At 39.8% G+C, this 15,000-nt stretch overlaps 1 protein-coding gene across 1 annotated transcript in view; it reads right to left on the reverse strand.

Annotated features, from left to right (window-relative positions):
- Nucleotides 1-4,391: 4,391 nt before the first annotated feature.
- Nucleotides 4,392-15,000, reverse strand: part of LOC138969696 (glycine receptor subunit alpha-2-like) — a 27,366-nt gene continuing 16,757 nt past the window's right edge. The window contains exons 7-9 of the mRNA XM_070342555.1: nucleotides 6,765-6,979; nucleotides 6,243-6,410; nucleotides 4,392-4,718 (exon numbers count right to left, since the gene is read on the reverse strand). Coding sequence (XP_070198656.1) covers nucleotides 4,575-4,718; nucleotides 6,243-6,410; nucleotides 6,765-6,979 — 527 coding nt within the window. The 3' untranslated portion in view covers nucleotides 4,392-4,574. The remainder of the gene's footprint in view (nucleotides 4,719-6,242; nucleotides 6,411-6,764; nucleotides 6,980-15,000) is intronic.

Raw genomic sequence — 15,000 nt, forward strand, 5'->3', positions numbered from 1 at the left:
CCTGAAGCTGAAGAATTTTAGCTATTTACACCCCCGGTATAGGGGTGTGTATAGGTTTCACTCGATGTGTTTGTGGCGGTGTTTGTGTTCGCAAGTAGATCTCAAGAATGAATGGACCGATCGTCACCAAACTTGGTGAACAGGTTCTATACATTCCTGAGACGGTCCTTACAAAAATTGGGACCAGTCAAACACACGGTTAGGGAGTTATTGGTGGATTAAAATTATACAACGACTTATTGACGGACACCCCCCGTTGGTCAAAGGGAAATAACCATTCTCACTGCCACCAACTGAGAAGGTTATTTCCCTTGACGGGGGTGTTTTTCCTATCAGAGGAATATCTTGTTTATAAACAATTTGTGGCTTATCCTTGATTTTAAACATGATCAACAATATCCCCCAAGCTGGAGAGTACAGTAAAAAGACAGACAAGAAAACATAATGGCAAGTAACAACACACATGCACACACAGACTTGACACGCAAGAACACACACACACACACACACACACACACACACACACACACACACACACACACACACACACACACACACACACACACACACACACAAACACACACACACAAAAGAGTCAATAAAAGTGACATGACATTTTAAAAGTGAGTGTCTATGTAAGTTAAAGGATTAATTCAGATCGGGATAACAACAACAGGGGGCGTTTAGCCCCTATTAAAAAAAAGATAGTGCATTTAACTTGAATATACTTAGGGTATATCAGACTTTGCAGAAGAATCACAATTGAATAAGTTACTATAATTTAAAAGGAAAAAGCAGTTTTGACCTTTAAATACCTGATTTCAATTAATTCTTCACTTAATGCTGTCCATCTTTTCTTCTAGACAAATCAATTGTGACCCGTTCTCACAAACGGGGGCCTAAGTCGCAGCGAGCCGTTCCGAGCTATCAGCTGGGAAAGGCAGTGAGGGCCTACTTGGGTGATTTTCATTTTTTTGCATTTCTGACCTCTTTATACCCTAATCTTTCATATTCCGAAATATTTTGTTGAGTTTTATTATTTAAATGTGTTAATTATGTCTTCAAAGACACAAATTCGCTCACAACACTATAATTAGGGAAGGAAAAAAATCGCGATTTTCTCAAAATGGCGTCCTTGAACATGGTCCGGTTGTAACTTACTTAACTTCCGCAATTTATTTCACACAAACTTCTTTTTGGTATCAAATTAAAGCTTATTAAATGCAGTTTCCAGTGATATGCATAACTCCAAATATCCAAATTCCGACTTATGCCCCCTTTTGTGAGAACGGGTCACAATTTAGCGAGTGACATTTTTTCATTCAGTACTGCCTGTTTAAACCAACTGAGTGCAGACGGAAAACTTGTACAAACATGCAGTCAGACTGAATAAAACCCATACATTTCAATGTACGTGCACTCTAAGGCCAAAAAAAAAAGGTCTGTTTACGGTAACATAGGCCAAAAAAATAGGGTCGGTAGGTCGGGAATTTTTTTTTTTTTTTTTTTTTTTCCAAAAAAACATATTTTACGTTATTTTGCCAAAAAAACAAGACTTTTTTTTTTTTTTTCCAAACGCCAAAAAAAAGTCTAGGGTCGCGCGAAAAAACTAGGGTCGGTCGGGTTACCGTAAACAGACCTATTTTTTTTTTGGCCTAAACAGAATTGAACATATGTTGAACACATTTCTGTCGCTATTGTTGAACATTGTTTGACACTGCACATAGTTCTGCTGGCAAACGTAGAACACAGTGTCCACTAGTGTTCACAAAATAAACAAGTTTCAAAAGTTTTTTCTTGAGGTTTTGGCGCCAGCCGGTTAAGAAACCACCCTACAACAAACTCAATCCAATATTAAACAGGAATGCAGGCATACTAATCACAAATCATTAAACGAAATAACGTCATGCACAATACATCAGAATATCTTTTAATCCTAAATAATGAATGAAACAAACTTAAAACTTAAAATAAATGAACGCTTAGTGTTCACGGGTGTTCATTTAAACACTATGTGTTTTTAATGTGTTCCTCTTTCGCCAGCAGAACTCTGTACTTTGTTACAAAGTGTTCACAGCTTTTTTTCATTTAAACAAAATTTGCATTACTTTATTGTCCCATCGCTGGGAAATTTGGGTTGCTTCCTCCTCGTGGAAAGCTAGCAGCAACAGAGTCGCGCTACCCAGGTGTCTGCGTGTTTGGGTGTAATCAGCCACCTGCATTTATAGCAGAATGAGCGAGGTCTTTTACGTGCCACAGTGGTGACACGGGTAGGAACATAGATACCGTCTCTGAGTCAGCACATAAAATTGAGCCGTGTCCGCCCCGGCCCGGATTCGAACCCGTGACCCGCGAATCACAAGTCCAGTGCTCTACCAACTGATCCACTTGCTGAAATGTGTTCAAAATATCGACGTTGTGGTGGAATGTTGGCATAACAGCTTTTCAGGACAAAACGGATTCTTTTTACATTTAGTCTAGTTTTGACTAAATGTTTTAACATAGAGGGGGAATCGAGACGAGGGTCGTGGTGTATGTGTATGTGTGTGTGTGTGTGTGTGTGTGTGTGTGTGTGTGTGTGTGTGTGTGTGTGTGTGTGTGTGTGTGTGTGTGTGGTGTGTGTGTGTGTGTGTGTGTGTGTAGAGCGATTCAGACTAAACTACTGGACCGATCTTTATGAAATTTGACATGAGAGTTCCTGGGAATGATATCCCCGGAAATATTTTTCTTTTTTTTTTCGATAAATACCTTTGATGACGTCATATCCGGCTTTTTGTAAAAGCTGAGGCGGCACTGTCACACCCTCATTTTTCAATCAAATTGATTGAAATTTTTCTAAAGCAATCTTCGACGAAGGTCGGACTTCGGTATTGCATTTCAGCTTGGTGGCTTAAAAATTAATTAATGACTTTGGTCATTAAAAATCTGAAAATTGTAATAATTTTTTTTTATATATAAATCGATCCAAATTTACGTTCATCTTATTTTACATCATTTCCTGATTCCAAAAACATATACATATGTTATATTTGGATTAAAAACAAGCTCGGAAAATTAAAAATATAAAAAATATGATCAAAATAAAATTTCCGAAATCGATTTAAAAATAATTTCATCTTATTCCTTGTTGGTTCCTGATTCCAAAAACATATAGATATGATATGTTTGGATTAAAAACACGCTCAGAAAGTTAAAACGAAGAGAGGTACAGAAAAGCGTGCTATGCAGCACAGCGAAACCACTACCGCGCTGAACAGGCTCGTCAGTTTCACTCCGTTTTGCACAAGCGGCGGACTACGGTCATTGTGAAAAAATGCAGTGCGTTCAGTTTCATTCTGTGAGTTCCACAGCTTGTCTAAATGTAGTAATTTCGCCTTACGCGACTTGTTTATTATGAAATAGTGTTTATATTCGTTCCAGGTATGGATAGAAAGTTTTTAAAAAAATGTTAAATCATGCATTGTCAATCGTATTAAGAGAATATTCCAATGGAGAATGATTTACCTAGTCTAAAATACAAAAACATTAAAATCGCCAAGAATCGAGTTACGCCAAAATTCCATGACGACATCGATATGTTGAATTCTGTTTAAAGGTGGTCGTCTACATTTTTGCTTTTTTTTCAATAGTCTTATGGTTAGATTTCGCTAAAAAAAAAGTTATGTCAGATGATGAATGAACCATGGGGAAAAAAGTTATCGAAAAAAAATATATGTAAAAAAAGATTTGATTTTTGGGTAGCGTGACTCACGCTTCCAATATTTTGTTTTCTGTTTGCTGAGAACATGTTCTTTGCCTAAAAATACTGACCAATCAAATTCATGTCACTATGCTTATAGCCACGCCCAAACAAGTGAAGCAACAGTTGGACACTGGAGCGCTGTCCACGCTTTTTTTTAAACGCAACGAAACTATGCACGGGATTTGAGAGGAGTTTTGCGCTTGGCATTTTCCAAATAAGGATATCCTACTATGAGTACTACGCTGGAATACTACAATGAATTTTCAATCGGCTACACTGGCTTCGTCTTTCCTGATCGAAAGGGGGTGAATTGTTGATATTTGTAGATAATAGACTCTGCATTTTAATGGTCAAATGGCGATTTCGGTATAAAAATGTAGACAAGGACCTTGTTTGGGCGTGGCTATAAGTATAGTGACATGAATTTGATTGGTCAGTATTTTTAGGCAAAGCACAGGTTCTCAGCAAACAGAAAATAAAATGTTGGAAGCGTGAGTCACGCTACCCCAAAATAAAATCTTTTTTTACATATATTTTTTTTCTGTAACTTTTTTCCCCATGGTTCATTCATCATCTCACATAACTTTTTAGCAAACTCTAACCATAAGATTATTGAAAAAAAGCAAAAATGTAGACGACCACCTTTAAAGTGTGGGTTTTGTAAAGTCTAAGTTGAAGACGACGAAGTAGACGGCGCAGAAGATGACAAAAAACGTGGGGAAAATGGAGGTTTTACTCACAGTGTGACTGTTTATCTGACTGTTCAAAACTAGTAACAGAAATGTGCTCAAAGTGTGTTTAATTGTGTTTAGAGTGTGGATTTTTTCAAAGCCTACAAGTTGAAGACGACGAAGTAGAGGGCACAGAAGATGACGAAGACGCCAGGGAAGGCACAGCGAGAGACGTTGTCCACGGTTTGAGCTTGTCGTTGGGCTATCACCTTGAATGCCCTTGGCGTCATTTCCCCGTTGTCAACCTGGGGAAAAAACGAGAGAAAAGGTTGCTATGTAAATCATTTGGTTTAAGGTCCGTGAATTCGTTTCCCTGTTGTTACCCTGGGGAGAAACATGAGAGAAAAGGTTGCTATGGAAATCATTTAGTTTAAACAAGACTTTATTCCATTCTTATCGTTACAAAAACAAGATATTGCAGTGGGTTATTCATTTGATATGTCTGTAATTGCACTGTAAATAATGTTAAGTTATTGGTGTTTTTCCCCAAATGATTGTACGGCGCTTTGAGCAGTGTTTAAACTCTGGATACACGCGCTTTATAAATATTAGGCATTATTATTACTATTAATATATTGCATTTAGGATTTCTCACTCATTGGGTCATGACGGTTGAAAAGATTTTTACGAACACAGCGAAACAAAGTTTACATAGGCTGCGTTCGATTGTCGCCTTCTGGTCGTCGCCTTCTCGTTGTATTTGATAGAAGATGTTCGGAAATGTCCGTTGTTGTTGTTGTTGTTGTTGTTGTCGTTCGATTGTCGCCTTCTGGTAGTCACTTTCTGGTTGTATTTAATAGAAGATGTTCGGAAATGACCTTGTTTGTTGTTGTTGTTGTTGTTGTTGTTGTGTTGTTGTTGTTGTTGCTGTGTGTGTGTGTGTGCGTGTGTGTGTGTGTGTGTGTGTGAGAGAGAGAGAGAGAGAGAGAGAGAGAGAGAGAGAGAGAGAGAGAGAGAGAGAGAGAGAGAGAGAGAGAGAGAGAGAGAACATGGTACAAGGGAACCAACACAATGGTTCAAGTCCAAGGGAAGTAACCTTTACACTTGCCAAAATCCGCTATTGTAGTTGCTTCCCTTGCTTCTAGACACGACTGATGAGCAAAGTGCTATAGCGCGGAAAAAACCCAACCTATGCGGTTCTGGCATCTTTTATTTGTGTGTAACTAGAATATTTTAGTTGATGATTTGTGTGTTTATTGAGAACTGCAAGTTGATTGTTTGCGGCCGTGCATCGAAACATGATTGAAGATGGGAAAATGAAAGTGAAAATGAAACTCACCTGTAAGTTCCAGGTTGACGCCTATGGCCTGGACTTTCTGGCCTTACCTATCAAACAAGCTACCCAGCCAGTAGAACAACTCACCTGTTAGCGCTGTAGCGGTTCCATGTTGACGTCTATGTCCTGGCCGGAAGAAAGATCTTCTCTGCTGGGATTTTCTGATCTTACCTATTAAACAAGCTACCTATCCAGTAGAATAACCCACCTGTTTGTTCTGTAATGGCTCCATGTTGACGTCTATGTCCTGGCCGAAGCAGGATCTTCTACGCTGGGACTTTCTGGCCTTACCTATCATACAACTTGAGCCACTTAGTCATTAGAACAACTCACCTGTTAGCTCTGTAACGGCTATTTAGGACTGTCACGTCTGACCTTACCTATCAAACAAGCCACCTGGGCAGTACAACAGCTCTGTTAGCCCTGTAACAGATCTTTAGAACTCTCTGACCTTAACTATTAAACAAGCTACCTGGCCAGCACATCAACTCACCTGTTTGTTCTGTAGAGGCTCCATGTTGCCGTCTATGTCCAGGAAGGAGGGTCTTCTTCGCGGGGACTTTCTCTCGAGAACGTTCACCAGGGCGTACTCCAACAGCGCCGAGAACACGAAGCACAAACATGTCGCCATCCAGATGTCTATCGCCTTGACGTAAGACACCTTAAAAAACAGAAATGTAAAGGGTAAGAGAGAGAGAGAGAGAGAGAGAGAGAGAGAGAGAGAGAGAGAGAGAGAGAGAGAGAGAGAGAGAGAGAGAGAGAGAGAGAGAGAGACTGAGACTGAAGTTTATTTTACACGGATGAAGATTTAGGAGAGAGAGAGAGAGAGAGAGAGAGAGAGAGAGAGAGAGAGAGAGAGAGAGAGAGAGAGAGAGAGAGAGAGAGAGAGAGAGAGAGAGAGAGAGAGAACTTTATTTTACACGGATGAAGATTTAGGAGAGAGAGAGATTTAGAGAAAAGAGGAAAAGACAGAAATGTATACATATCTTCAAACAAAGCAAGAACAAGGACCAACCTTTGGCAAAGACGACACAGCAACAGAGGTCTGCGTGGTCATCGTAAGCACAGTGAGAATGCCGAGCGAGATCCTGGCAGGCACGGCGTCCACAGACAGCCAGAATGACACCCACGACAACGAGACGATCAGCACGGAGGGGATGTAGATGGTGATCATGTAGTAGCCCAGGTTCCTCTCCAGGTAGAAGTTGACAGCGATGCACGTGAAACCTGCTACAAGAGACACACCGTGCATAAAACGGGTTAGGAGTTAGCAATGGTTCTTGCGCTCACCCCAAACACAAACAGGCTAGAATACACACTCCGTGCATAAAACGGGTAAAGGCGTAAGGAATAGTTTAGTGTCCCCCCCCCACACACACACACACAGCTACCACAGCACACACTCCGTGGAACAGCTTCGGCCCAAGGTCTTGATCAGCAAATAAGAGAGACTAGTTTGTGCGCGTCATTTTTACCAAGACTCTGTTCCTTAGACTTGTTTTGTTTGTTTGTTGAACGTTATTGGTGTGGTACAACTGTCTTTCTTCTTCTTCGCTCATTTTCTTCTTTCTTTCTCCGTCATCTCTCCGTTTAATTGCCGAAGAAGTCCTTGTGTCAAAACCGGTACATTTTCTTATGTTTGGTTGTCCGTGTTACTGGGCATTTGTATTGTTACCTTGTGATACACAGAAAACATAAGAGCGTTGACAGTGATGGCGAAGGCGGACCATGCATTTTTTTTTTTCATTTCATTTCATTTTTCATTTCATTTTCATTACTTTATTGTCCCATCGCTGGGAAATTCGGGTCGCTTCCTCCCAGTGGAAAGCTAGCAGCAACGGAGTCGCGCTACCCAGGTGTCTGCGTGTTTAGGTGTATTCAGCCACCTGCACTTATGGCAGAATGACCAAGGTCTTTTACGTGCCATTGTGATGACACGGGGGTGGGACATGGCTTCCGTCTCTGGGTCTGCACATAAAGTTGACCCGTGTCCGTCCCGGCCCGAATTCGAACCTGCGACCTTTCGATCACAAGTCCAGTGCTCTACCAACTGAGCTACCTAGTTTAAAGCTGAAAAATACCGATACAACTAATGAACTGACCTTCGAAGGAAAGAGGGGACACAATACAGCCTCGATTCATGTTCGACTACCCTGGTGTGCGCCTAAAGTTATGCACTACCCAAGTCTACCACGCCAGCCCTGTATACGACCAGAGCAGTCTGCTGTTTATTAATAAACGTCGGTACTTTCAATTTTGTTAAACTTATAATCTCTTTTTAAAAGTTAAAACAAATCTTGTCCGGGGTAAGCCCTCGATACTTATAATTAGTTATAAGTAAAACAAATCACAAATCATAATAACGAAAGTACTTTTGCATTCTAGGATAATTATACATTTAAAGCTGACCATACTTCTCTAAACACAGAACACACTATCCATCAAAAACTTTGAGCTCCCAATTTACTTCGAGAGGAAACAAAGGAAATGGAATAGTGCCACAAAAGCTCAAAAACCATTTTTTTCTCACTTTTTTTTGTTTTGACCTCAGTTGCATCCAGGTTGCTTCAACCCCTCTTTTCTGCCTGATTTCTTTCTTTTTCTCTCTTTTTCTTAGTTCTTTTTAAAAGACATATTCAAATATCATGGCTGCTCAATCTTCACTGACATTTTTTGCTCCAAAGACTTGTAGACTTGAGAGACAACAAGAAATTAAGACAGAATAGTGCCGCAATGATTAAGAAACTCCTTTTTTCAGGAAGAGAGCAATTTAAAATGCAATCACACAACGCTTGGTTGCAATAGATAGAAACCCATGTTGTTGTTTTTTGCGCAAACAAACAATTTCCTCCGCGAAGATTGCCTGAACTTTTAAAACTCAATAGCTTTTGTAATGTACGCTTTTTTCTTCTGTTTGTGATTGATTGTTTTTGTGAAAAGAAAGAGGAAAAATAAAAAAAGGAAGAAAAAACACGATTGAGAATATCGTGAGGGTAAAATTGAGGATGGGGAATTGGGGTGGGGGTGGGGGGGGGGGGGGTTATTATGAAACTAGTTTCCCCAAATACTAAGATAAGAGAAAGAGAGACAAAGAGAAAATGACAATTAAAGCTTTTAGAACGATAAAGAAACTCACATATAAAGAAGAATTGGAGTCGTTTAAAATCGCCTCCTTTTATACATATGATTTTTTGTGTCTGTAAGTGTGTTGGGGTGGATTTAGTTCAACATTGCCACCTAACACATTTGAACTTTTTATTCGTTTGTTGTAAAGGTGTGTTTGCTGTTTTTTAAAACTGCAACCTCGCAGATTTCAACTTTTTGTTTGTTCATGTCTACATTTGATCCTGTTTTGTTTGTTGGTTTGTCTGTCTGTCTGTCCGTCTTTCTGTCTGTCTGGCTGGCTGGCTGGCTGGTTGGCTGGCTGGCAGTCAGTCTGTCTGTCTGTCTGTATTTCTGTCTGTCTGTATTTCTGTCTGTCTGTCTGGCTGGCTGGCAGTCTGTCTGTCTGTCTTCTAAGTTCTGTTTTAGTGAAATTAGTTTAAAATGACCGCCATTCTAACACCGGACCAACCAGTCCTAGCCTACCCCATAATGCCAGACGCCAGGCGGAGCAGCCACTAGATTGCCAATTTTAAAGTCTTAGGTACGTATGACCCGGCTGGGGTTCGAACCCACGACCTCCCGATCACGGGGCGGACGCCTTACCACTAGGCCAACCGTGCCGGTCTCGAAGCTATTAAAAACAGTGACTGTCGCAAGTAATCATTTAGTTCACCATCGCCTTAATGTTCCCCCGGACAAGATTTTAAACTTTATAAAGGAGATCAAGATTTCTAACGAGATTTGGAGGAACAAATGTGAAAGTTATGAAGTTATAGAACCTTCTGTTTACAGTGATAGACCTGATTGTAAATATATCAATATAAATATATATTGTACATTTTAAGCATGGAGATGGCCATGTGAACTGAGAAATGAAACAAACTTGCATCAGTCTCGAGGAGCAATTCCAGCTAAAGAGACGATTTTGTTTGTTTGTTTGCTTAACGCCCAGCCGACCACGAAGGGCCATATCAGGGCGGTGCTGCTTTGACATATAACGTGCGCCACACACAAGACAGAAGTCGCAGCACAGGTTTCATGTCTCACCCAGTCACATTATTCTGACACCGGACCAACCAGTCCTAGCACTAACCCCATAATGCCAGACGCCAGGCGGAGCAGCCACTAGATTGCCAATTTTAAAGTCTTAGATATGACCCGGCCGAGGTTTGAACCCACGACCTCCCGATCACGGGGCGGACGCCTTACCACTAGGCCAACCGTGTCGGTAAAGAGACGATAAAAAGGATAATATTAACCAACACACCATCGCCTTAATCAGCAATAACAGAGCGGAAGGAAAACAAACAAGAAGGCAAAACTAGGACAACTTAAATTGCCGTTCCAAAATAATTTCGGCCACAGATAACAGATTGGGACGTGCGTGTCAGATGACCGGCAAGGCAACATGACACTTCTCTGATTAAACACATAACATCATTTTATTTTAACAGGCAGAAAAGAGACCTAACCCATTCAGCCATTGTGTCCTGTCCTTAGTGTTTCTCCATTTTCGTTTTCTCTTCTCTTTTGTTCTTAATCAGGTTTTTAGCAACGTTTTGCCAAATGATTCTGTTTTTTCTTCAAATAGAGTGGGAAGCAGATTAAACAACAATCCCCTTTCAGATGTGATTTACCAAGCAATATTTTATTTCGCTTGTCGGGAGATTCAAGAACGAATGTTCGTGTACTGATAGCTGATTTGCAAGTGAAAGAAAAGGGAGAGACCCTTCGCGCATCTGATCTGTATTTACATAATAAAGTTAAATCCAACACAAACCCTCCCTGTAAATAAATAAGTCAACTATGATCCCTTTGCCCATGTAACAGAAACTCTATCTGTCCATACACCTTTGACTTATCTATGTACCGGTTGTTCTTCTTTAATCAACACAGTCTTTTATTCGTCCACGCACAGACACATACCACAAACAAATTCATTCATTTGTCAGATCCATCCATCCGACCGTCCGTCCGTCCGTCCGTCCATCTAACCATCCATCCATCCACCCATCCATCCGTCCGTCCGTCCGTCCGTCCGTCCGTCCCTCCATCCATATATCCTTCCATCCATCCATCCATCCATATATCCATCGTTACCTCCGTCGGTCAATCCATCAATTAATAAACTAAATAGTACAGGTGTATATAGAATTTGATTATTTGCATAACTCTCGTAATTGTTCATATTCTTTATTTATTTCTTTTCTTTTACAGGCCGCAGTTTTCGCGAAGAGAACATTTAAATGATTGAATCATCATTCAATCGCGGCAATAGCGGACCAAGTACGAAAGAAAAATCTCACAGCATCTGAAGCAACAGAAATGAAGTCCCGTTTGGTCTGTCTTGTTACACCCCCGGTATAGGGGTGTGTATAGGATTCGGTCGATGTGTTTGTTTGTGTGTTTGTGTGTTTGTGTTCGCATATAGATCTCAAGAATGAACGGACCGATCGTCACCAAACTTGGTGAACAGGTTCTATACATTCCTGAGACGGTCCTTACAAAAATTGGGACCAGTCAAACACACGGTTAGGGAGTTATTGGTGGATTAAGATTCTACAAGGACTTATAGAGGGACATATTAATGGTCAAAGGGAAATAACCTTCTCAGTTGGTGGCAGTGAGAATGGTTATTTCCCTTTGACCAACGGGGGTGTTTTTCCTACCTCGGAGGAATTTCTTGTTCTTCACATATTTGTTGGTTTGCTCTTTTTTTCCATGCCACCGAATGTTTCTTTTAAATTTGCAGAAAGCCTCAGAGCGGTATTGTCGATTTGTCGTTTTGTCACAGATAAGGATATAAACAGTCACAATGTATAATTATGTATTTGATGTTTGAATATTATGGTGTTATGCATATATAGTTAATATGTAAAGCGCGGAAAGCATAGTTTAGTGTGGTTCGCGCTAAATAAGCTGTCATTATTATTATTATTATTATTAGAATATTCACAAAACTATCCCACAGGTGACTACACATGCCTTTAGTTTTGCCAGCCAAACGAAACTTTATGCGCTTTGTCAGTTTGCATCTCCAGCGAAAATGTGATTAATATTTTCCCGACATGGACTGTCACTCACACTGTGTTCGCACATTTGTGACCCTCCACCACGAAATGAGTCGCATGTCACCTTTGCATGATTTTTATATTTTTACATTTTCCTATAGAGTTTTTTATGCTCTATCCAGTGGTGAAAACCGTTTTAGAAAAGAGCGAAAACTGTTTGAGTTATAAACATGTGACTAAGGTGACCCTCACACTGTTACCAGACACTCCCCGGACTTATATGAAGCCTAGCGCAGAACCGCGCGAGGCGACATGCGACTCATTCCGTGGTGGAGGGTCACATGTACGCGGGCGGATGCGAGAAGAAGAGTAACTTTAAGACCAGATTAAGATGAATTGATCACTCTTCCAAAGCGGCAATAGCAGAAGAAATACGATCGAAGCAACAACAAACAAAAACACTGACGTCATATACACATATTGTTTTCCTTTCACTCTCCCCCCCCCCCCCCCCCCCCCTCCCCTCTCCTCTCTCTTGTCCACGACTCAAGTTTTCTTAATGGCCACGTTAGGTTGAATGGATCATTCTTCCTGTACGCAAAATAGCAAAAGAACTACGACAAACAAGATCGAAGCAATCAAACGGCTAACAGAAAATCCTGTCAAATGAAAATGTTTAGCTTTGGCCTCTCGTATTTTTGTCCCTATGTTTTGTTCATTTTTGTCAGCGAACAAGTGTTTCTTAAAAACCAGATTGAGATGAATAAATGCGGAAGAACTAAGAAAAACAAGAAAGAAGTAATCGACGCGTCTTAAGAAAAAGAAGTAACCTGAACAATCTGAAAGAACTGTAATGTTGAAAATCTTGACAGCAGACAAGACAGGCTACAGTTGAATGGGTCCTATTTTCTACGCAGAAGAACCAAGAAAAACAAGAACAAACAATCGAAGAAACTGATCTTGACCGCTCGTAAGACGAAAAAATGAATAAGGGACAAAGTGTTAAGTTGAGTGACAGTCGAACCAACAGGTCGGGTCAAAAATATTTACAAACACGTCTTTTCCCATCCAGACCTGCCGGTTCAATGAATATTTCAATTAATGGTTGTTTTTTCCCCCGAGTTAATTCAATCAGGATCCTTTCCACTTCAGCAACCTGCTCCATCATCTTAACCTCATTTACGTGAATTATTTTTATTTCTAACATTCTGCAAGCCATTCCCATTGTTTTAATCGACAGCGGAGCAGATTGAAACGACAATTCTGAGCCTGATCTAGAGTTTTAGGACGGGTATTTCAAATGAGATTTATTTCCGGCTTCTGACTTAATCGCTGAGGAAACATCGATTGCCATACATAGTTTATATAAAAGTTACTTTTTTTCACCCAAAATGTCTCGTTACTACAGTAAACCACCCTTTTAAGACCTCCAAAAATCTCACAAAATCAGGTCTGAAAATGAAGGGAGTCTTAAAATGGGGGTACATTTACAGAGGAAGTGAACAAAAAATCTGAAAAAATAATATCTTGAAATGGAGGAAGTCTTAAAAAAATAATATCTTGAAATGGAGGAAGTCTTAAAAAAATAATATCTTGAAATGGAGGAAGTCTTAAAAAAATAATATCTTGAAATGGAGGAAGTCTTAAAAAAATAATATCTTGAAATGGAGGAAGTCTTAAAAAAATAATATCTTGAAATGGAGGAAGTCTTACAAAAATGATATCTTGAAATGGAGGAAGTCTTAAAAATGCGAGGGTCTTAAAAGGGGAGATCGACTGTAGTTAATAATATGAATATTTTGAATGTATACATGCATCCCATCCTTCTTCTTTGTTCATCGTTGTCCTCGAACATTAATGTGCTCTCCACTTGTTCACACACTCGTAATAGAAAAGGAAATCCGGAAATAACTCGGTCGGGAAAAGAGCAATGGTTAATGGTAAACAAAGTAACCACTGAAACAAGATTGCGAATGCTGCATTGGAAAATATTGCACAATATTTACCCCACAAATATTTTATTGTATAAAATAGGCATTTCCGTGAGTAATTGCTGTACTCACTGTGAGAACGAAATTGATTATATTGAACATTTTTTTTACTTTTTGCCCGAAAATTATGTCCATTTGGAAATGCGTTGAGGATAAAGTGAATTGTAAATATAATATGATTATTAAAATTACCGTAAAGGAAGTTTTTTTGGGCGTATTTGAAAATTCACAAAGTTCCAAGGCACTAATAAGTTATGTGAATTATTTGATTGTGATAGCCAAAATGTGTGTTGGTATTTATAGATATGGCTCCCCTCTGGATATTGTATGCATTTTTGAGAGGGAATTGTTATATAGAAAAGTTGCTTAAAATACATTTAGATATAGTAATGTTAATGTTATAGTAAAAACATTACTTAAAAAAAAAATCAATGAAGAAGGATGCTCCCCGCCAACAACAACAACCAAAAAAAAAAAAAAAAAAAAAAGGCAAAAAAGAAAGGGTTGAAGCAGCCTGCATGCAACTGAGATTTAAAAAAAAAAAAAAAAAAGAAAAAAAAAAAAACTCGGTCTGGTGTACGTGTGTGCGGGTTATAAAAGAGTGAATGTCATACTCTTGTTTTTGTGGAAGCAAACATTCCATACATTATCCTTGCCCACGTGTTTCGGACACACCCTCGAAAGTGACTTTCCTATTATATCACGTGAAAAAGTTTGCCTCAATATATAAACAAGAGTATTAAAGGCGCAGTAAGCCTCCCGTAAACCATCACAGATACTGTCAGGCTTTTACACACAGTACAAACACCCTTCCATTTGAACGCTCACCAAACGGGAACATCCTAGGTGCCCTACGTAAAGAGCGAGCGATTTTCAAAGAATTTATTTTTGCGTGGTTTATCTTACCCCTGAGCCATCGTGAACCCGTGTGATTCAGTTTCCCTTTTTCACAATGCAGTCGTCAGTTTGTAATTTGAATGCGGCTCGCTGTGAGAGTATTTGCAATAGCACGTTATTATGTACCTCTGACTTTTCACGAAACAAACGAATGTGGTTCATAAGAACTCTAGCGATGGCTTTTGACTGCCTATAAACCGCCGTCTGCTACGAAAACCACGACCTTGCGCGACCCTGCTTCCGGGCT

This window comes from Littorina saxatilis, linkage group LG6 (assembly GCF_037325665.1).
Source record: "Littorina saxatilis isolate snail1 linkage group LG6, US_GU_Lsax_2.0, whole genome shotgun sequence".
NCBI lineage: Eukaryota > Metazoa > Mollusca > Gastropoda > Littorinimorpha > Littorinidae > Littorina > Littorina saxatilis.